The sequence below is a fragment of the Haliotis asinina genome, chromosome 3 (genome assembly GCF_037392515.1).
Source record: "Haliotis asinina isolate JCU_RB_2024 chromosome 3, JCU_Hal_asi_v2, whole genome shotgun sequence".
Classification (NCBI taxonomy): Eukaryota; Metazoa; Mollusca; class Gastropoda; order Lepetellida; family Haliotidae; genus Haliotis; species Haliotis asinina.
In genome coordinates, this window is record NC_090282.1 from 48,697,091 (window position 1) to 48,720,842 (window position 23,752).

Genomic DNA, 23,752 nt, shown 5'->3' on the forward strand with positions numbered 1-23,752 from the left:
TCAAGCGGGTCGCAAAACAGAGAGGTGTGATCGGGTATTCTCGAATGCGGAAGTCAGCATTGTTGAGATTACTAGGTTTAGAAGCCCCTCCTTCAGTAAAACAATTAAAAGCTCAAGCAAAACAGCTTGGATACACGGGTTATTCAAACCTGGGGAGAGCCGGGTTAACCGCATTATTATCACATGCCCCCGTAGCAAAACCTCCCACTGTAAAACAACTGAAAGCCGAGGCACACGATTTGGGTTTAGGTGGGTATTCCCGTATGAGAAAACCACAGCTTGTAGAATTATTACGACAGAATAGAGCTATTGACCTACAGTTCGTGCGCACTGAGCGCGCTGTAGGCAACTATTTGAGAGGTTGGCGCATGCACGTTGATAGAAACATAGACATTACAGATATCAAGCCTCTGATAGCTGATAAGGTCAACCAGGAACTAAATAACCTAGGAAGTATCAAGTTTCAGATCACAGTGAAAATGTCGCTCGATAAGCAGGTTGGGAGTACCACTGAATATGTTCAGCCTTACTTCCGAGGTCAACAAGAGGTCGCCACACATACAGAGACCATTGACGCATCAATCGATACCAGTTTTCAGCAGATACGAGAATACCTAGAACGCTACACACACTTGGGGTCCGGGTGGGCTGTAGATAAAATCGATAATGTCTATCTAGACATAGCTAACTACGTGCCGTTCAGAGGCGGGTCATACCTAGCCTTGCCTCCCTACTATAGGAACAAACATGCCATAGTAAACGTTAAGAATAGAGGAAACGATTGCCTGAGGTTAGCTATCAGGTCAGCCTTATTTCCAGCTGGCGCTAATTCAGATAGGCTTTCTAGCTATCCCCAAGACGATGGGCTCAATTGGGATGGTATAGATGAACCCACCCCCATATCCCAGATCACTAAAGTAGAAAAACAGAATAATCTGGCTATAAATGTTTTTGGGCACGAAGGTAACACAACAATAGTACACAGGGTCAGCCCGGTGAAGGATCGCCAAGTTATCAATATATTCATGATCCAGCGAGGTGACAAGTATCACTACACATGGATAAAACATTTTAGCAGGCTGTTGTATGACCAATCAGCATACAAAGGAAAGACCCACTTCTGTGAACGATGCCTACATGGCTTCACCCGAGCTGATTTATTAGAATCCCACCGGGATGATTGTCAAGGTGTGGGGCAGACGGCCATACGAGTCGACATGCCTAAGGAAGGTGATAATATCCTAAAATTCTGTAACCACAAGAACCAAATGTCTGTGCCTTATATCATATACGCCGACTTCGAAGCCTTAGTTGTGGGGGATACCCCCACACCCCCCAGTGGTGCCGCCGGCGAGGCTCCCATCACCCACAAGACACAAGAGCATAAAGCCTGTTCGTTTGGATACATTGTCGTCCGTTGTGACGGGGAAACGAAAGCTCCGGTAGTATATAGGGGGCCTGACGCGGCTGAAAGGTTTCTAAAGTGTTTGCAGGAGGAAGAAAAAATTATTAGGAATGCATTGTATAAAATCGCTCCCATGCGTCTGACCCCAGTCGACAGGCTAGCACACGCTAGTAGCACTAACTGTCACGTGTGTGAATCACCACTTAACGGTGATTCGGTGAGAGATCACTGTCACATAACTGGTAAGTATAGAGGCGCCGCTCACAACGCGTGCAACCTCAAGCTTAAAATCAACCCTAAGACAATAAACATCCCCGTTGTCTTTCACAACTTGAGAGGGTACGACTCACACTTGATCATGCAGGCCATCGCGAAAATCGATGGTAATATAACGTGCATCCCCAACAACATGGAGAGATACATCTCCTTCAGCTTAAACGGACTTAGGTTCATTGACTCGTTTCAGTTCCTCCTGTCGTCACTCGACAGTCTGGTCAAGGCCAACAATACCTTCCCTATCACCGATCGATACACAGACGCCGAGACTAGACCCCTGCTTATGAGGAAGGGTGTGTACCCCTATGAGTACATGGATAGTTGGGCCAAGTTCACCGAGACCAGACTACCCCCTATTGACTGCTTTTATAGCAAGCTGAATGAGGCGTCCGTCTCACGAGATGATTACTCGCACGCGATTAACGTATGGAATAAACTGGGTTGTAAGAACCTGGGTGATTATCACGACCTGTACTTGAGGACAGATGTACTGCTGTTAGCCGACGTGTTTGAAACGTTTAGGCAGACGTGTTTCAAGCAGTATAAACTCGACCCCGCATGGTATTACACCAGCCCAGGTCTGTCGTGGGACGCCTTGCTTAAAAAGACCGGAGTTAATTTGGAATTGCTCACAGATTACGACATGCACCTATTCATTGAGAAAGGCTTGCGAGGTGGGATTTCCATGGCATCCAAACGATACGCGAAAGCAAATAATCAATACGTGAAAGGTTACGATCCTAACAAGCCAACCAATCACATTCTCTACCTCGACGCAAACAACCTGTACGGCTGGGCCATGAGCCAGTATCTACCTACAGGGGGATTCGAATGGGTACCCCACGTTGATGTTATGGGGGTTGCACCAGATTCGAACAAAGGGTATATCCTCGAGGTTGACTTAGAGTACCCCAAGGAATTACACACATCGCACAACAGCTACCCCCTGGCCCCCGAACGTATGAGGGTTAACCCAGACTGGATGTCTGAGTACCAACATAACTTGTCAGGTGGGCGTGTGACAGACGTTGAAAAACTCGTTCCTAACTTAATGAATAAGACCAAGTACATCGTTCACTATCGCAACCTACAGCTGTACCTGTCGTTGGGTATGAGGCTGACCAAAATACACAGGGTGCTCATGTTCGACCAGAGCCCATGGATGGAACCCTACATCAGAATGAACACAGACCTACGAAAAAAAGCCACCAGTGATTTTGAGAAAAATCTCTACAAGCTCATGAACAACTCGGTGTTTGGTAAAACTATGGAGAACCTGAGGAAACGCGTGACCGTGAAGCTGGTTCGGTCGAGTGAGGAAGACAAGCTCAGGAGATTGATAGCCAGTCCGGCATTCAACCGTAGTAAGATATTCACAGACAACCTAGTTGCCTTACACATGAAGAAAAGCCACATAAAATTCAACCGGCCTGTTTACGTGGGGATGAGCATCCTCGATTTATCCAAACACCTGATGTACGACTTTTACTACAACGAGCTCAAGAAACAGTACGGTGACAGATGTGAAGTGCTGTACACTGACACGGATTCCCTGCTGATGGAGATTCGAACCGAGGACGTGTACGAGGACATGAAAAAACACCTCGATTTATACGACACCAGCGACTACCCTAAGACCCATACCATACACAGTACGGTAAATAAAAAGGTCCTAGGTAATATGAAGGACGAGTGTGCTGGCACGCCCATAGCCGAGTACATAGGTTTGAGGCCTAAGATGTACTCCATACTGAAAGCCGACAATAGTGAGATCCGGAAGGCTAAGGGGGTTAAGAAGTATGTGGTGAAACAACACATCAAACACGCCAGATTCAAGGAAGCCCTGTTCAAGACCCGTACCTTTAGGCATAAAATGAACACACTTAGAAGTGATGGGCATAAGATATACGGACTGACTATAAACAAGACGTCCCTGTCGCCTATGGACACGAAACGTTGGATAGCTATTGATGGGATAAACACATACGCGTATGGACATGAAAAAATTTGAGGCTATTTACTACAGCCCGTGTGGGTACTGGAAAGGAGCTAGCGCAGTAGATAAGCTAGCTAAAATAGCGCGAGTACCCCCGGAGGAAGCCAAAGCGTGGCTTAAAAAACAAGCCCTGTGGCAGATCTATTTGCCGGCACCACGCTACGTGCCTAGAAGGAGGTTCGGTATTAACATACCTAATAGCGTTCACCAGGCAGACCTACTGTTCCTACCCCACGACAAGAGGTACAAGTATGCCTTAACCGTAGTGGACGTAGCCAGTCGTTACAAGGAAGCCGAACCCTTGACCACGAAAGATTCGGCCCAGGTAGCCAGAGGATTCGAACGCATATACAAACGCAGCCCGCTGACGTGGCCAACAGAGCTGCAAGTTGACCCCGGACGGGAGTTCATGGGTGCCGTGTCACAACTGCTAGCCAAACACGATACAAAGGTCAGGCGTGGCACGGCCGGAGCCCATCGCAGCCAAGCCATAGTTGAGAGATTTAATAGGACTTTGGCTGAGCGCTTGTTCGGTCATCAGTATGCTAGGGAGATGGTCACCCCTGGAAAACGATCGACTGAATGGGTCACGAGGTTACCCAAGGTGGTGTCGGCAATCAACCATGAAGTCACCCGTCTCACCGGTAAGAAACCGGCAGACGCTATCAAACTAAAATCAATAGTTGCAGAGTCGGCCACTCCATTGCGTGGGAAGGAGAAACAGATACCAGATAGGGCCCTAGTGAGGTATCTATACCAGCCGGGGGAACACGAGGGTGATAGCCGTAAGCGGGCCACCGATCCTATATGGTCAGTCAAAACTTACAACATAGATAAAGTGGATATGAAAGCCGACGAACCTAACTTATACTACTTGAGGGATGGGCCGGGTAGGGGGTTTGTAAGAGAAGAATTATTGATCGTACCGTACGGCACAGTGTTACCTCCAACACACGTTAAGTAGTAGGGGTAATAGTAGCAAGAGCTAAGGGTCCAACGAAAGCCTTATTTACTAAATAAGGCTTTGTAGAGACATTTCTTGAAAGTGGTCCAGAACTGTCATTCCCTAAACTACTAAAGTGGTGCTAAATAATCTTATTACTGTAGTCTGAATGATGATACCCAAGTGTATCAATACCATGACTAATATACTATCCTGCTTTTACTGACGATGGATCAATGGAATTAGATGCTACATGTGATAATTACAGAGAGGTGTCAAGAAACTTTCAATAGCACATAAAGTAAGGGATTATGTAAGTGCACCTTTCTTGACACGTTTGGATTCTTTGCATGTAAGACATACTTAAACCAAATGATGTCCCTCTCATATCATTGTGTGAGATTAAATCGTTCAAAACATCTATGTCAATGGCAGTAAAGAAGAATTTACGCACATGCATAATAACCTTCTATGAAAGAAGCGTTTTCGCTGATACATTGCAAGTGTCTACTGAATATTTTAAGGAAAGTATTAATAAGCTAGTCTGTGACTTACATGGACATGGAACAGATACACAGTTTGTCACTTTGGTTCATCTACATTTAACGCAGAAAATATATGTTATCATACCAACATACATGTATACATATTGTATAATACTATTCCTTGCACATATATAAGACATAGGGTCATGAGATGGGACGTCATCAAAGTTCCCGACTAGAACGTTTTGTATCTCAACTCTTCAAAATAGTGGCTGATTTGTTATCTATGACCAATCGTATCATGAGATACCTGTCACATTTGAAATGACAGGTGATGGGGCATGGGCTATATTTCTGAAGAACACATTTGGTCACTAGACAGCTTGGATACAGATTGATTATTCCTAGATCGTTGACCAGTGGATATGCTGGATTTCGGCCTTATCAACTCTAGCTATCATGAAAAAGTTTGTATATTGTGAACATACATAATCGTAAGGATGCCTGAAATGTGCCTACAGGACTAACAAGCACTTTGGCGAGTATATCTTTTCCTTAAAGGGCTCAAAGCTCTACAATCCGATTATTATTATTATGATAACCCAATCCAACCACTGAGTCAAGATAGCATTTATTTGCATATACATTTTGCGCACACTACTTGTACATCAAACATAATGGCTTGCTGAACATTTCAATATAATCTGCACATTGTTACAAATAAATATCATAATTCAAGTATATGTATTATAGAATTAAAAAAAGTTACCCGATACTGATTTATAGTGATGTATACACTTGCAGTTGAATCCCCCCAAAATTTATGAAGATGGGCATACTTATATTTGTTTTGAAAGCAAACGAGGTTCAGAAGATTGATAATGGACTGACTCTACAAAACAGGTTGTCCAATGATGTAACAGCGCAGTAGTTTGTTTTACACTTGTCACGGGACAAAACTTTACCTGGACATGCATTCTGCCAGAGGCTGTTATTTTGAGGTTGAAAGAGGTGCTCAAACATCTCATTAGTGTTGTCTGATTGAATGATTATACGCATCATTTCCATAACTGATATATTATCCTCCTTTTATTGACAATGGATCTGATATACGTGATCATTACACTGGATAAGATAATTACAGAGATCAAATACAAACGTTTCTTACACAATGCACAAAGTGCATTGAAAAATCACGTTTCAAATCAACATGAAACAGCTTGAACAAAATGCTCCAGTTACCTTGGTATGGTTTATGTGTACTATATATGTATATTATGAGTAGATGCAAGAGTTATCACTTCATATTTGATTATGTATTATTGTCAACTTTAAAAATCAATAGTCACAAATGAGTTAGGTCTAAATTAGTAACCTGGTTTATTTCAAATCTATACGAACATCGGTGTAATATAGTATTGCCACTTATGTCTATGATTCATTATATAATCTTTGTAATTTTTGTAACCTTGCCACCATTAATTCAATGTGCAAACATAGTATCTTAGTATTCACTCCCAATAGCGAGTAACAAACACTTACCTCCTGTAACAACATCTCATAATCACCTTTCTCGCAGACATGTGTTCATTTGCCTGTATAAGCCCGACATTGCTAGCAATTGTTATCAAAACACTTTAATGGTTCTTCTGATTAACACAGAAAGTAACCTCTCTCGTAAAAAAAGCTTATCTTTGATCATTACTGCTAAATTGATTGAAATAATAGGTATAGTACGAATTTAAAATGTAAAACGCATATGAGTCTCTCGCTGAATGAGAGGTGCTTTCTGCTGACGACCATATGCGGCTCTTGCTGAATAAGAGATGCTTTTCATTACCCCCAATATGCGGCTCTCGCTGTGAGAAGCTAATTATTTTGACGCAGATACGCGTCTCTCGGCCTTAATGAGTTAGGTCAGCTGAATGATGAAGGGTGTCATGTCATGTACTCTGGGTTTGACCAGTTATATTTAGTCTTCCATTTTCAAAATCGAAAACACAAGACAGCTCGCTATTCTATATGACCAACATCACTGGTGTACATGTGGCCACATACTTCAGTTAACTGTTCTATTCTAGATGTTGCAAAAGTTTCTATACAGTATAAAAGTACTGTTTACACATGAACTGATGTATTGTAAAGCAAATTTGTGACAGTGAAAAGATCATTGCCATGACCTCAATAAATGATGGAACTTTGAAAATTTGTGAATTCCAGAGATTGGGAAAGGCAGGGGTCATGGGCCATTTAGCACATTGGAATAAAAAATGGCCCATGAAAATTTGGAAGTTGCCTACTGATACAAGGACTGTGGCCCATTCTAAATTCAGAAATTGGTGTATCATCCTGTAAATGGTCCAATGTCAACGTTCTCTTTCCCAATCCCTGAATTCTTAACACAACTTTACATGTAAAAGCAGCTGTTCACATACACAATATTTGCACATGCTTTTCAGCCATTTGATGCATGACTCTCATGCAATTTATGTGCATAATGTTTCTAGTTGGTTCCTGCAAGTTACTGGAGAAATTTATTTTCAATGTAACCATATATAATGAGTAGTCAATGTGGGTAAAAGTTCTTTTGACAGGTGAAGAGAAGCTACTTAAGTTGTTTAACTGTTTCTCATCTTGATATACTGCAAACTTATCAAACAGAAGGCATCATCATCTGCAGTTTGTGATGCTAAACTCAAGGCTTCTGGACAAGACTTCGTCAAGAACTCATATTACACACAAGAAGTATGTCCACCTCACAGTTTGAACATATGTGTCAAAGTGAATAATTTGGTATTCCACTGTAGATGTGTTAACATTAAAAAGAATATCCTTACATACAGTGTTTCGATGAATTTTTTACCTGGACAAACAGGAGTATGAAAAGGATGGACGGGGGGTGGGTCACCTTAGGCAAAAGGTAGAAAGAAGGGGGTTGCTACATCAGGTTGTTACCTATAGACATACACCAATATACAGTACTGCGTATTTGACTACATACATTTGTTGCATGGACTGATAAAGACAGGACTCTGCTTACCTTGTCTGTGAGGGATTCCAGTTGTTGACTGCTGTCTCGCACTTTGTTCGCACAATCTTTGATTGAAGTTGACTAAAATGAATAAGAAGACTGAGAGAAACAAGAGTCACCATAAGATGACGTATACCCCGGCCCCCACATATTTGAAAGGACAAATCATCAGACAGTTACTTGATGTTTTTTCAGATTAAGTTTGAATCGTCTCCATGGAAATCATGAAAAATATAAATGCTATATCTCTATAAACAGCGAAAGACACCACTTCAACATCTGTCTCATATATCTACCAAGAGATATTGAAAGATATCAAATGGTTTTCGAGTTGTGCTCCAATACAAAGTCAATCCCTCCCTTTACGAATCATTTCCATGGAAACCCAGGAAAAGATTAAGATATACAGTCATCAATATCCCCCGCATTACATCCAATTTCAGTCGAAGTCAAATTTGATGCCATATTTTATATTTTATTCAGAATCCCAAAACTATCTACACCACTAGACCAATCTATGTGTAAAGTTTGGTGAACAAATATTGAATGGTTTTAGAGTTCTGCGACATACAGACGGACAGGGTTCAAAGGGGATAAATAACATTATACCAAAAAGACCAAAAAGACCAAAAAAAAAAAAAAAATGCCCCAAATCTGTAAATACCAAAAGGCACAACCATAAGTTCAGTTTATTATATTTAACAATTTTGGTCTAAAAATATTTTTGAGCTCTGGAAACAAAATGTTTACGGACAGGTGAGGCGTAAAAAAAAATCACAATGAATTGTTCATACAAACTCTTTACCTTCCTTTTCATTTGTGCATCAAAGTCATCTTTTGCCCTCCTTGCCGTCTCCATTTTCTCTTGGAGTGGTTCATGTTGCGATCTTGCCTGCTTTACTTCTTCCTCCTTCTCGTCACGCAGTTTCTTCTCTTCTAAATACTGCTTTCTCTTTTCTTCATATTCCTAAACCATAAGACAGAGGGATAAAAGCTGTCTCTACTTGCTCTGCTGGTAAATCATGACACTAACCATCTACCAATCCTCCGTACACATGCCAACACTTCCTTCAAATTTCCATGCTCACTTACCACCCAGGGTCTTTTCATTTTTAGAACTCTGACTTTCTCAAGATGGATCTGACGTTCTTCAAAATTTTTCACATCCTGTTCGAGTCGTGAGTTTTTTTGCTGCTCCTGCTGAAGGCGTCCCTCAACACTCTCACAGCTTTGCTCCATCTGTCGACTATCCTTCCTAGCTTCCTTAAGCTTTTGGTGGAGCTCATACAGGTCTTCACTCACCTAAAGGCAACAAAAGTCATCAGATGATGACATATCTCCTGGCCACCACATATTTGAAAGGACAAATCATCTGACAGTTACTTGATGTTTTTTTAGTCTAAGGTCGAATCATTTCCATGGAAATCATGAAAAATATAAATGCCACATGTCTGTAAACAGCAAAAGGCACCACTTCAAGATTTGTCTCATATATCTGCCAAGATCTGATGAAAGTTTTGCAGAAAATCATGGTTTATGAGTTATGCTCCAGAAACAAAATGACTACGGATGGACGGAGAGACAGACAGACGAGGCATTGATTATATCCCCCGCATTACATGCCAGAGGCATAATAATATTTCCCTTGAAGTCAGTATGTATATATCTAAAATACTTAGATTTTACCAATTTTTTTACTTACGAGGGTTGGCTGAAAAGTTCTAAGCCTCACTGTGAAAAAAAGTTACAAAGTCCACATTTGTAATTTATTTTTCTACATAGTCCCCTTCCAAGTTCACACACTTTTGCCAGCGATGCTGCAAGGCCCGAATCCCGGTCAGGAAGAAATCTTCTTCAGCTACCCTAAAAATATCAGTCACAGCGGAAATGACGTCATCATTACTTGCAAAATGGCGACCGGCAAGTTCCTTTTTCATTTTGGGGAACAGGTGGAAGTCAGAAGGAGCCAAATCAGGTGAATAAGGAGGATGGTCAATGAGTTCAAAGCCACAATTGCGGATTGTTGACATGGCCACCACCGATTTGTGAACAGGCGCATTGTCTTGGTGGAAGAGGACACCTTTAGCGATCATCCCTCGTTTGGCTTTGATTGCTTCTCGCAACTGGTTCAGTAGATCAGCATAGTATCTGCCATTGATAGTTTGACCTTTTTCAAGATAATCAATGAGCAGAATACCCCTGGAATCCCCAAAGACTGATGCCATCACCTTTCCAGCTGACGGAACAGACTTGGGTTTCTTCGGAGCTGGTGAATCAGGATGCTTCCACTGTTTTGACTGTAGTTTTGTTTCTGGTTGAAAGTGATGTATCCAGGTCTCATCCATGGTTACAAATCGTGCCACAAAATCATCGGGATCTGCTTCAAAACAACGCAAATTGTCAAGGGACATCTGGAACCTGACACATTTCTGTTCTGCTGTCAAGAGCTTTGGCACCCATCTTGCAGAAACTTTCGTCATTCCTAATTCGTTGGTGATAATATGCTCAACCCTCTCATGAGAGATGCCCACTACACTAGCAATATGTCGAGTAGTCAATCGTCGATCATCCATCAACATATCGAGCCCTCGCGTGATGTTTTCCGGAGTGGTTGCTGTTGAAGGCCTTCCTGAGTTGGGTCATCATCAAGGCTTTGTCTGCCACGCTTAAATTCTGCAGCCCACTTCTTTACTGTGGAAAATGAAGGAGCATCATCCCCTAGAGTGGAGATCATGTCAGCATGTATCTGTGTTGGGGACATCCCTTTCGTTTGCAAGTACTTGATGACTGCCCTGTATTCAGTTTTGTCAATTTCTGATGATTTCAGAGGGTAGGTTTACCAAAAGAGCTGTAGTTGAGATAAAACTATTAGTACGTTTGTAGTTCTTGTGTCGATGATTCACTAAATGATTGTCCTCATTGGTGGCAAACACCTGTCTCTACCTGGTGGGGGAAAACCACTCAGGCTGAGAGCTTTTCAGCCAACCCTCGTACCTCTTATCATCATTCTATGCATCTTATCTGACAAAACTGGAAGGTGGGAAGTTCTCACCAATGGACATCCAAACAGTCCAGTGTATCAGACGGAAGAGTGATAACTTGGGGGTCTATAAGTCAACCAAAAACCGACTGCCTCGTAGGCACTGAGGATTGTTGTCCATAACCAGAGAGCCATTGTTTTCCTGCTGACCTCCCCTTTGGAAGCTGACGACAAGGGATGAAGAGACATTTCCTCTCCTTACGACTACAAGATGACTTGGAAATGTACTCCTGCAAAGCTCTCTCCAGACTAAGTGCATTCCTACTACAGTGGAGGAGGTGGGATGGTGAATCTCCGATCTGGTTGCCCTGGTAACTGATTCTATGACCCATAAGAGTCCCAAATGGACAGCACCATGGTGAGACTGCTCAAAGAGGATTCTCATGACATCTTGGGAGTGAATTTCACTAACTTGTGCAGCTGTGGCCAAGGCTAAAAGAAAGACTGTCTTCCAGGATAACAGGTCAAAAGATGCCTGACCTTATGGTTCATACGGGGCCCCTCGTAAGTGTTGCAAAACAATGTTGAGGTCCCAAGATGGTGGACGAAATTTCACTTTCTGGTCCTCAAACTTGCACTGAAGGTTTTCAACATAGCCTGCAACTCGAGGACCTTAGACACCTACTTATTCCTTTCCACTGCCAGCATGGAATTGATAGCTGTGAGGTACGTTGCGACGATGCCACCTTTAAAATGATGAGAATTCCATCGACAAAAATTGAGGCAAAGTCGTGAGCGTTCGCACAGGAAGGGGTAAAAAGAACCATTTAAATGTAAGCCATTTGTCATTGTAAAGCCCCCTTGACTAAACTCGATGAGCATGAGAGATGATTCTGGATGCACCAACTGAATAACTTTATGCCCTCAAAGCCCTCTGCAGATGACCCAAACACAAAGATTGAATTTCTCCGGGTCTGGCTGAAGTTAGTTGCTGTGAGGATGCCACAGCAGCTTTTTCCACCCTGGCAGTAAACTGGGTTTGCGTTGGCCAGACGTTTTAGTTGGGGGAACCAGGGTGGCCACCAGGGAGCCAATAAAAGCAGTTTCAGTTGATGGGTATGTCTTATCTTTTTGACGACCTCGTAGTAGTATCGGTGAAGTGAAGGCACAGGCACAGAGATTCTTCAAAGACTCGGAAATGGCGTCCACTGCTCACATCAATGCACCCAGGACTGGAGACACGTAAATTGGAAGGTTCTGGCTCATATCAAACAAGTCTAACATGGGCCTGTGCAAGGACACGCAAATGAGAACGTCTGGATGGAGATGGATTATTGCAATCAGAAATGTGCCTTGCTCGAACTAAAATCTGAGCCAGATCCAGTATCTCGAATAAATGGAACGTTTGACAGAGAAGACGAAGAGAGTCTGTGGTCCCCTGACTGCGTATCACCCAAACCGTCAAATTGTCTGTGATGATGAGGTGGTTGGAGCCAATAAGGTGCTCCTGCCCGTGAGACACTTCAAGGATCACTGCCTGCAGCTCCAGATGTTGATGTGCTAGACTTGCTGCTCTGCTGGCCACAGCCCTGAGGCTGTAACACCACTAAGATGAGCTCCCTAGCCCTGCAGAGAGGCATCCATAAAGAGCTAGTGGCCCAGAGAGAACACGTTCAAGACTCCTGCACAGATGTTCAGTGGGCGAGTCCACCAGTGAAGGTACTGATGTAAATGCAACTGTTGCTGAATTCTGGTTTTGAGATAGTCTCCGTCCATGAACAGTTTCAAGAAACGTTTGAGAGGACAGAGCATGAGTCTCCCCCTGATTGTTAGGTCTTGTGCCAACGTCAACAGACCGATAATGACCTGCCAATCTCTCAACTGAAGGACCTGGGTCAACATGTTGTGGACACGGTCCAATACCTTCACCCATCTGTCGGGATAGATTCTGACCTGGCCGGTGAGGAACAAACCTCCTATGAAGGTGAGCCTCTGAGAAGGCTCAAGGTGTGACTTCTCTCAACTGATCAACCAACCTAGTTGGCATCCTGGATATCTAGGCTGATAAGCAAATCTCCTGATGAGGTCTTGGACCAAAGCTGGTCCAATTAAACCATGTGAAAAGGAGGAGGTTCCACAAGGAAGATTGTTGAACATGACCATATTATGAACCATTCTAATTTTGTCTGTTTTTCTTGGGGATCAGGAGGATCGGTGAGTAAAACACCAGATTGGCTTGGTTGTCGAGGAGAAGTTGAACATGAGCATTAATTAAGCACCACCAAAACTAATTGTCGATTGTAACACAAAGGGATCAAAACAGAGAAGTCAACCAGTTATATCTAAATACACATGCAGTTAGCATGAAATTCATGTGCTGACTCAAATGCATGCTTTTCATGCTAAAGTTCTGTCATGGTACAAGCGACTACGGGGCATAAAAAGGTGAAATAAAGTATTCTCATTGCTTTTTCATTGACGCATCAATAAGTGTACAGTGCAGAAATTGAACTTTTTGGGACATGCTGAGGTGTCGGCTTTCTGAAAATATCTGATGGAACATTATTGGCATGCATGAAGCTGGTTTGTCTTGCTGCAGAAGTGGGTCCAGACTGAACATCAATCACACTGTCATCAGTCGCCTTGTAAGGAAACACGTGGCAACTGGTTACATCAAGGATCGTCCATGATTGAGAAGGCCGAAAAAGACCACTCCTCGTGATGACCGTGCCATAGTGACACGCCTAGTGACACGCAGGCCCATGACCAATGCCAAAGATCTCAGAGAACAATGGAGAGTGGGTGTTCCCCTCTTAAGCAACACCATCTGAAGGAGTCTCAGGTCTGCTGGACTCTGTGCATGTCGTCCAATCAGACGTCCCTTACTCACTGATAGACACAATGCTCAACGTTTGGCATGGTGTAATCAGTTGTTTCAAAGGCATTTAGAAGTTGGAGGAATCAAACTAAAAGTGCTTTATGGTTCAACTTCTTTATTATACAAGGTCACAACGTTTCGAGACAGATTCTAGTCTCTTCTTCAGGTGAAGTGAGGGTAAAACTAAAGGGTTGCAGTATATATACACATAACAGTAGACTGATAACAATGGGTAACAAGATATACAGGTTTCTATTAATTGATGTACAGGCTTCGATTGATAGATGTACAGGCTTCAAATTATGTACAGGCTTCAACTGATTGGTGTGCAGGCTTGTGTTGATAAGGTTAACGAGTTACAGGTAAAGATGTTTGGATAAAGATTAGTCACTGAGGATAAGGTGTTCCATGCATTAGGTAAGTAAACACCTCCGTCTCTGTTGATTGAGGGATTGTTCCGCTTGATTGCAATGGCTTCTAGGAGCTTCCGTTTTTTTAAGTCATTGGCGTTCCTAACTAATGTCCTGGTGTTGTCCCAAACAATCTTGTGATTGGGGTTGTGCATGATGTGTTCACATTCAGCAGACTTCTGATCCAAATTTTGAACTGATGTTTTGTGTTCTTTTAACCTGATAGCCAGTGGTCGACCAGTTTCACCAATATATGTCTCTTTACAACTGCATTGGATCTGGTAGATGCATCCTGCTGGGTTGTTGCATTTGGGTGTTGTTGGCCCACGTCCATTAGCTGATAGTAGCGTTTTCAGGTTGGTGTCGCTACGGAAGGTGACGTCTATTCCTGTTGTTTTCTTGATGAGACAGTAGATGCGATGACTTATCTGGCCATGGTATGGTATGTTAATTCTGATGGGGGAAGGTTCTGGTTTAGTTGACTTGGGAGTTTCTTTCAGGGTCTTGGTGATGGTGTTGCTGACTAGATGGGGTGGATACTCGTTAAGGTCTTGGAAGGTTGATTTCATGTGTTTTAAAGAAGTTTGAAGAAACTGCCCTGAAAACTGCACCATTCACCCCAAAGCATTGGTTCCGCAAAGTAGATGATGTCCTAGCTCTCCTGGACAACAACCAAGGTCCAGAGGCCCTGCTGCAACACATGAATTCCCAACACCCAAGAATTCAGTTTACAATGGAAGAAGAGACACAGCAACAGCTTCCCTTCCTGGACATTCTTCTCCACCGACGCCAACAATCCATTGCCACCAGTGTTTACCGTAAACCGACACATACGGATCAGTATATTCATCACCAGTCCAACCATCATCCCCAGATCAAGAAAGGCATAGTAGCTACCCTGGCACGAAGAGCAAAAGCGGTCTGCAGCCCAGACAGCCTCCACAGCGAATTAAAACACCTGAAATCAACCTTCCAAGACCTTAACGAGTACCCACCCCATCTAGTCAGCAACACCATCACCAAGACCCTGAAAGAAACTCCCAAGTCAACTAAACCAGAACCTTCCCCCATCAGAATTAACATACCATACCATGGCCAGATAAGTCATCGCATCTACCGTCTCATCAAGAAAACAACAGGAATAGACGTCACCTTCCGTAGCGACACCAACCTGAAAACGCTACTATCAGCTAATGGACGTGGGCCAACAACACCTAAATGCAACAACCCAGCAGGATGCATCTACCAGATCCAATGCAGTTGTAAAGAGACATATATTGGTGAAACTGGTCGACCACTGGCTATCAGGTTAAAGAACACAAAACATCAGTTCAAAATTTGGATCAGAAGTCTGCTGTATGTGAACACATCATGCACAACCCCAATCACAAGATTGTTTGGACAACACCAGGACATTAGTTAGGAACGCCAATGACTTAAAAAAACGGAAGCTCCTAGAAGCCATTGCAATCAAGCGGAACAATCCCTCAATCAACAGAGACGGAGGTGGAACCACCTTATCCTCAGTGACTATTCTTTATCCAAACATCTTTACCTTTAACTCATTAACCTAATCAAGATAAGCCTGCACACAAAAAAAGTTGAAGCCTGTACATAATTTGAAGCCTGTACATCTATCAATCGAAGCCTGTACATCAATTAATAGAAACCTGTATATCTTGTTACCCATTGTTATCAGTCTACTGTTATGTGTATATATACTGCAACCCTTTAGTTTTACCCTCACTTCACCTGAAGAAGAGACTAAAATCTGTCTCGAAACGTTGTGACCTTGTATAATAAAGAAGTTGAACCATAAAGCACTTTTAGTATGGTGTAATCAACGGCAAAACCACAATCTGAGGACATGGCGCAGGATCCATTGGTCCAGTGAAAGCCGTTTTCTTCTTTGTGTTACTGATGGATACCAACAGGTTGTACTGGAAGCTGCTGTTGTCCCGCATTTTGATAATCACCCCCTTGCCAGTCAGCCAGCATTTGAGGATAATAACGCTAGGCCCCCATCGTTCCAGAGATGTTATCGCATACTTGCAGAACAATGCAGCTGACAGATTACATTGGCCAGCACGAAGCCCTGATCTCAACCCAACTGAGCATTTATGGGACCATCTGGGGCGTCAAGTTCAAGTAAGGGAGCCATCTGTTCAAAATTTACAGGAAGTAGCCCAGGCTCTTCATGAGGAATAGCAGCGGATTTCAATGATGCGCATATGGCGTTTGATCCAGTATGGGGAGGCTTGCAGCAGTTATCCATGCGAGAGGAGGATACACCAAATACTGATGTCACCATTACTGTTGGCCTAGGAATGAACAGTGAACATTTTTAGAGAACTTTGTGTACACTCGTCCACAGACATCAGTCAGTGTGACCATTGTTTTTGGACATGATTATTGACAACGTTTTTAGTGCCCCCAAATGACCATCAATAATAACAGCCAAAAGTAGCAGCAGTGTTGGTAGTTGATGGATTGACACTTTAGATGGTTCATTTAACAAAACAATAACCATGTGTTTGGTTTCCATATCATGAGTTGTGTTAAACACGATCTTATAGCATGAAAATGGTTGCTCTGGGGTTGTAAACAGGGAATGTTCCTCGTAGATCCCCCTAATGGCTGACAAAGCAACTTTCTGGTAAACTATGGCCCTCAAGCACATGTAGAGAGAAAGCCAGATCAACGCAATGCAGCAGGATTAGCTAATACCACTTGCACGTTATCTGCCATGTCACCTAGAGTGCGAGAATGCAATCTCATCATCATCATAAGATGATCAATCCAGGAAATATTATTTTCTTTCAAGTCCTGAGAGATAACCTGTGACAGTAACAGAGTCTAAGGCAAACAGAGGACTCAACATCTCTTCAACTCAGAGTCAATAGCAGTCAACTTTAGAGTCAGGAACTCGATATGAGGAGGCAGGAGTTAGAGGAGGGACGATCTAAATCCTTGTCATGAGCCGCGGCCTGGCCTGAGAAGTCCAAAGAGTGAATAGGATAATCACTTCTGTGACCTTCAGCAGCCTTTAAGTTATGGTTTAGAGACAACTTAGAAGAACTCTTGATCAAGTGTATCTTGAATCTTCTTGGAGCAAATCAAGCCTAAAGGAGATCTACTTCTGTCAGCACCCCTGGAACCCTTATTGTCTCTTTTTGAGGACACGAGGACCTATTAGAGGTAGTGGAAGTAAGTGGAGATAGAGAAGTACACTGAATGACCATCCCAAGCGTAAAGGGACGAGACTGTTGAGGGGATGAAGACAAGACAGGAGGAGCAGGAGGGGCAGGAGGCCTCATCTGGGTGTGTTGATGTGACTAGTTAAACACTGAGTTTGTATAGTTGTATACAACACTTGGGTCAAAACCTTGAATTCGAGGGGCACCATAATACCAAAATTCTGGAACACAGGTGAGTAATTCCCTAAGTTCTGCAGCACACGAGACCGATAAAAGTCCATCTGGTTCCATAAGTCACTTCTTGGTCCTGTAGACAACTGCTGCGGTATGCCAGACTCACGTTGCAGACTGCCCTGCTGCTGTGTAGATGGGCACCACTGCCAGTAGATACATCCCCAGGGATATGTGCACTCGCCGGTGGAGGAAGAGATCAAGAGAAAATTACGCAACATAACCCCAATGCGCATGACCAAAGCAGATAGGAAGGCCCACACCAAAAGCACACATTGTCATGTGTGTTATAAACCTCTGAATGGTGATTCAGTGCGAGACCACTGTCACATGACAGGGAAATACAGAGGTGCACCTCACAATGAGTGTAACTTGAAGCTTTGTATAAACCCTAAGCTTATTCATATCCCGGTTGTGTTTTACAATTTACGAGGGTATGATTCACACTTGATTATGCAAGCCATTTCAAAGGTAGAAGGCAACATATCCTGTATCCCAAACAATATGGAGACATATATATCCTTTTCGTTAAACAGGTTGAGATTCATAGATAGTGTTCAGTTTCTGTTGCCGTCTCTAGACAGTTTGGTCAAGGCTAATAACCCAGATGACTTGGCTATAACTAATCGATACACAGAAGAGAAAACTAGAGCCTTGCTGCTACATAAAGAAATTTACCCGTATTAATATATAGACGACTGGTCTAAGTTTAATGAAACTGTTACGAGTCTGTATTTTCTGTATACTTTGTTTTTAATCCAGCAAAATTCAGGAATGACTATTTCATTGTTGTAGTCCATTATTTTATTGATTCTCAGACGCATGTCACTGGGAGCCATGTACAATCCCACACCGAACCCGTAGTCGACTTTTGACCTGGCTTATTGTAACATGTCCTGGTGTCGTTTTGTAGAACTAGGTAGATCTACCGGTGATGCAATAGCATCCTCAATATTAACCACGAACTGTTTCTGCACGTCGTAAGCTGTTCCACGACCTATGATGCAGGAGCACGTCTGCGATTGAGTGCCAAAAATAGCCCACACATACGTTCCAATTGAATTGTTTAAACAGATAACACCGACTTGAGTGTATCCTTTTGATGTATCCGGCATAAATTTTTTCCAGTCATCACCTGGTCCTTGTTTAAACCTCCAAACACAGTAATCCTTGCTGACGTCAAAAGCTTGTAACGGTCATCCCACTCATTTGTTTTAAAGTAGTGATACGACTTATATCCCCATTTTTTTATCCACATTTCTTTGAGAATACGTCTGATATGGTAGTACACATGAAATGTAAACACAGATTTACTCAGTTAATAACGTCTAGTAACTGTCAACATCAAGTCGTCGTGCACCACACAGGGAAAATGAATTAATTCTGCCACTGCCAGAAGTGCATCGGGTTGTTAAACCATGCGTGTACCGTTTTCACATTCGTGACAGAAAACCCATAATGTTCAAACACATCCAAGAATCGGGTTTTCAAATATAAACCATCCGAGCGTTGCGACCCCACACCCCTGTGGACAGGTGACTGCAGGTCAACCACAATTTTGATGTGTGTGAAGTTGGAGGCGTTTGTGGGGTACCGTACTTCGGGTTTAATCATATTATTATTATATCTAATTTATATCATAAAATGTACATTACTCTTCTGGATATAACAAACGGATAGACCGTTCAACTTAAACATGCTAAAGATAACACATCTGGCCAACTCAAAATAGCATTATGCGATGGACAAACATCAACAAAATAAAAAAAATATCATAAGATTAACATCAGTAATCATATAGAGGATGGTTACTACAACGTGTGTTCTCTCAATGATGAATTTTCAAACCCACAGGAGGTGAACTTAAAATAACTGACTCAAATGGAAGAGTGACATTTGATAACACGAAAGGAAAAGAAACGGTGGGACTCATTGAACAGTTGGCGAATACGCTAGGGATGAATCCAGCTGTAAACCTGGGGAGAACACAGTATTGCAGTTGGTTACTGAATTTGATGGTGTAACCACCGTCCTAGAAAGCCTCTCTGATAATACCACGCTGGCCATGCAAGTTGTACAAGGTTAACCACCGCAGAGCGATGTTGAGGTCATGAAAGGAATCAAACTCTGGTGGTTAAAAAACACCTGGGTCGCATTTGCTCAATTTCCGTATGGGTGGGGGGTGTTTCACACACCAGTTGGCGAGATGTCACAGTGATAGTGGAAGACACTGCAACTCTAACCAAGACTTTTGTAACCGAGCACATCAGTTTTACTGGTTTGAAGTTCATGCACTAGACATTATCAGAAAAACAATTTCAAACTATTTTATAAGATTATTGTATAAATAATGGTATCCAATGTAACACTTGGTGATCTAGGAGACACAAGTGAGTTCAATTTCCCGGGAGAGGAAGACACCCCTTACCTCTTATACTTTAAAGATAGAGTATACAAATGAATGCCACTAGCAGATTTTACACAGCTTGAATGTGTAATTAAAATAACACTAACCCACCCTTACATCATTTCAAATCAAAACAATCTCATTTCCAAAATTACTAACAATGGCTTCTTTTTCACGTCCTTTAGTCCCTTTAAAGATAATTCTGTACAAGTTTTACAAATACCAGATCAAACTGGCAACATGTTAGCCCCAGTCAACTCGGAAGCCAGTTTAGTTATTCATAATATATACGATTACCAACATGATTATTTTGTGAGACGATATTATTTTGCAGGATATTTTATAATACCACACACAACACTAATTATAGACGTATATCTTGCAGAGAGTTCCACCGATTCAATAAAACTTTTTGAAGGTCTTTCAATATATTGGGATAAAAGGCATGAGAATAAACATTGTTGAATAATAATAAAGAAAGGTTATCCACCATCAATAAAGCATGATGGGGTTGGTATTCATTATGGTGATACCTACATGATAATTTAAACCTTATAGGCGTAAAGTATTTTCTTTCAAGTTGTCAGATAATTAAAAAATAAATTTATAGACTATATTATAGACAAACAGAATGGGACTGCATCCATCCGTAGATGAAGAAGGAAATATAAAGGGAAGTGTAGATGGATTTCGGCTAAAGATATGCAAAATAAAACGCCGATACTCGGGCATCACTACATAAAAAATACAATAAAGCTTTAAACTACATAGATGGTGCTGATACCACCCTAATGGCAACTAGCATGGGGTTAGGAGCAGTAGGAGTTGGGCTGTTGACAACAGTCGTAGCCACCCCTGTGGTGTTAGGACTTGAATTAGCAGCTATAGTGACAGGAACAGTTGAGTCGGTGTTTAAATTTGTATCCCGCAAATTGAAATGTACAGCAAAGAAACACGAAATTAGAATACTTGCTGTATCAAAGTTAAACACAATAGAAGATAATGTTTCCACCGCACTCAATGACAATAAAATCTCAGAAGAGGAGTTTCGTTTGATCATTGGTGAACTAGAAAAATACAACAAAATTAAAAATGAAATTAGATCAAAGGTTCATAAAACATATTCCATAAGTGAGGATGAGAAAAAAAAGTATATAAAACAAGGGATACAACAAGCCCAACAGGCATTTATTACGAAAACAATGGTATAATAGAAGAGACACGTTAAACTGTTTCACTGAAATAAATATAGTGGGGCAACCCCACACCCCTGTGGACAGCTGACTGCAAGCCTCCACACCACCACCTGCTTATAGAGTAGTTGAAATAATTTTTAAACTCACACGATTAGAGACTTATACACACCTATATTAATAATTCATCTGTGGTGGGTTGAAAATATGTCACTGACTAATGCAGAGCCTCCGATGGTTAACAAACTAAAAAAATTAGGGTACAGCATCTATCATTTGACTATTGTTATTAATGAAGATGCAAGGATTTACCTTGACTTCTAAATTTGAGTGTCCCAGGGACACAGGGTTATAAATATTGGGTGTCCTGGGCTAAAAAATGAGTGTCCCATATGATGACAGTCACATCTGAATTGATTTTAGTTTTTTCAATGGTGTACTTTGTAATTTAATAAATAAACAAGGACATAGCTTTTTAAAGCAGTTTTCCTTTCTTTAGTTTCATTTAACTGTTAGTGCTTACACAAAGATAGTCAGACTAACTCATAATATGTATAGATTGTATTTGACTACTGAATACATGTATTACTATTGAGTCTTAAATGACAGTCTGCCTTAAAGAGTTCACATTATGACATATTTGAAAGCTTAAACTGTTGAATGTTCACTGTCACAGACTTTGACAATGTAAGTTGTAACCCAAAACATTAGCAATTAGTTAAAAAATTAGATCATATAAAAACTGACCTGTAACCTTGTTGAAAGAACTTAAAACTTCTGGTAATTACCAAGTTGCATGACACAGTTTGAGTTCACTAGATAGATGATATCATGTTGAGTGTCTAATACACACTCTATCTCTATCTTTCATGTTAGTGAATAACCTAGCAGCAGCAAGGAAGTCAAAGTCCTCAATGTTTGGACCCCAGGTTTTATGAACATCAATCGAGTCTGTTTCTAACTTTAGTTTTAACAGCATTCTGGACTGTTCACCTGATCATGGTATTGATTACATAGCCTGTGTAACTGGTCAACACCGTAAGTATTAAGATCTGCGTGATTGTCTGGGTACCTGCTTGGGTTGAGTTTTGTCAAAATACTCTAGTATATCAAGCTCATCTTCTGGAAACCTATCCTCTAACTTCTGAAGCAGACTTGTTAAGTACACATTTCTAATGTGGTTAAACCTATTTCTCACTGGTTGATTGTCAACAATATCAACACCTGTGTAAGTTTTTTCTGTCCTGGTATAGGGCCGTCTCCTATTCTCGTGGGTTTCCTATCCTCACGGTAAACACATTTTCTGGGGTCACCGATGCATGATACTTAGCAGTTGTTTACATCATTGACCAGTAACTAGAAAGTGACCCAAGTCTGTGAATTACCAAAATTTTGCAATGTAATGAATATTCGTGAGTTTTAACCAACTTCGAAAAATCGTAGCTTTCCCCCGCCCTTCCTGATAAGATTCCCCTTCCTTACACCCAATAACCTTACTTTCTCGTTGTACAGCGAGAATAGGAGACGCCTCGAAAAGTCAGCGGCGGACGACCATGTTTTTCATCGAGCTGAAGTGAGATAATACACTTGATGGATCAAGCAGTTGATTAATGCAGATGTTAGAGTGGGAATCTCTTCATTTAAAAACAACAAGCATACATACAAAAGGAACTGTTTATATTATTTTTTCAGCTGATATTCGTAAGTACCGTGAAAACAGAAGACGCCAGTATACTGGTACATTGCCAAGCTCCATCAGTACCTCATCCACCTTATTAGATCCATTCCCTATTACTCTTATTGTAGCTTTGCTTGAGGACACACTGTGTTTCAGAGTTAACAAATTTACTGTGGCCTTCTGGAGTGTTAAACTCAGTACTCCCATCACTGACAGAACATCAATGAGTAATGCTGTCATCAACACAAACAGACTGTTCCCTATGAACTTCAATAATCCATCAGCTTTTCTAGCTTTTTCCCCCTCAAGGGACAAAACAATAGCACATGAAAGACCATCTTTACAGCTGCTTCAACTGACAACCACCGCACAGAAGTAGGCTCAGTGATTTGTTTTGCTTTACCATGTAGAAGCATTTGTGGTTCACAGAGCTTGTCGTATCTAACAGATGACTCAGCATAGAACTGTGTATCATGGAGGGATATTGTTGGCAATAGTAGTGTTCCCCTAGGCACATTTAGGAGGCCGCAGCACCCTGTCCTTTGACTTTTGCGCCCTGCCCTTTGACTATTGTGCCCTGCCCTTTTTCACCTCAATCGCAGTCGTTTACTATGATGCGTGTGTATTTTCCAGATCTGAAAT

General features: G+C 41.8%; 1 protein-coding gene across 1 annotated transcript in view; it reads right to left on the reverse strand.

The window, feature by feature from the left end:
- LOC137278141 (structural maintenance of chromosomes protein 5-like) overlaps positions 1-23,752 on the reverse strand; it is a 428,573-nt gene that overhangs the window by 382,629 nt on the left and 22,192 nt on the right. Inside the window, exons 5-7 of the mRNA XM_067810312.1 lie at positions 9,229-9,438; positions 8,942-9,103; positions 8,146-8,217 (exon numbers count right to left, since the gene is read on the reverse strand). Coding sequence (XP_067666413.1) covers positions 8,146-8,217; positions 8,942-9,103; positions 9,229-9,438 — 444 coding nt within the window. The remainder of the gene's footprint in view (positions 1-8,145; positions 8,218-8,941; positions 9,104-9,228; positions 9,439-23,752) is intronic.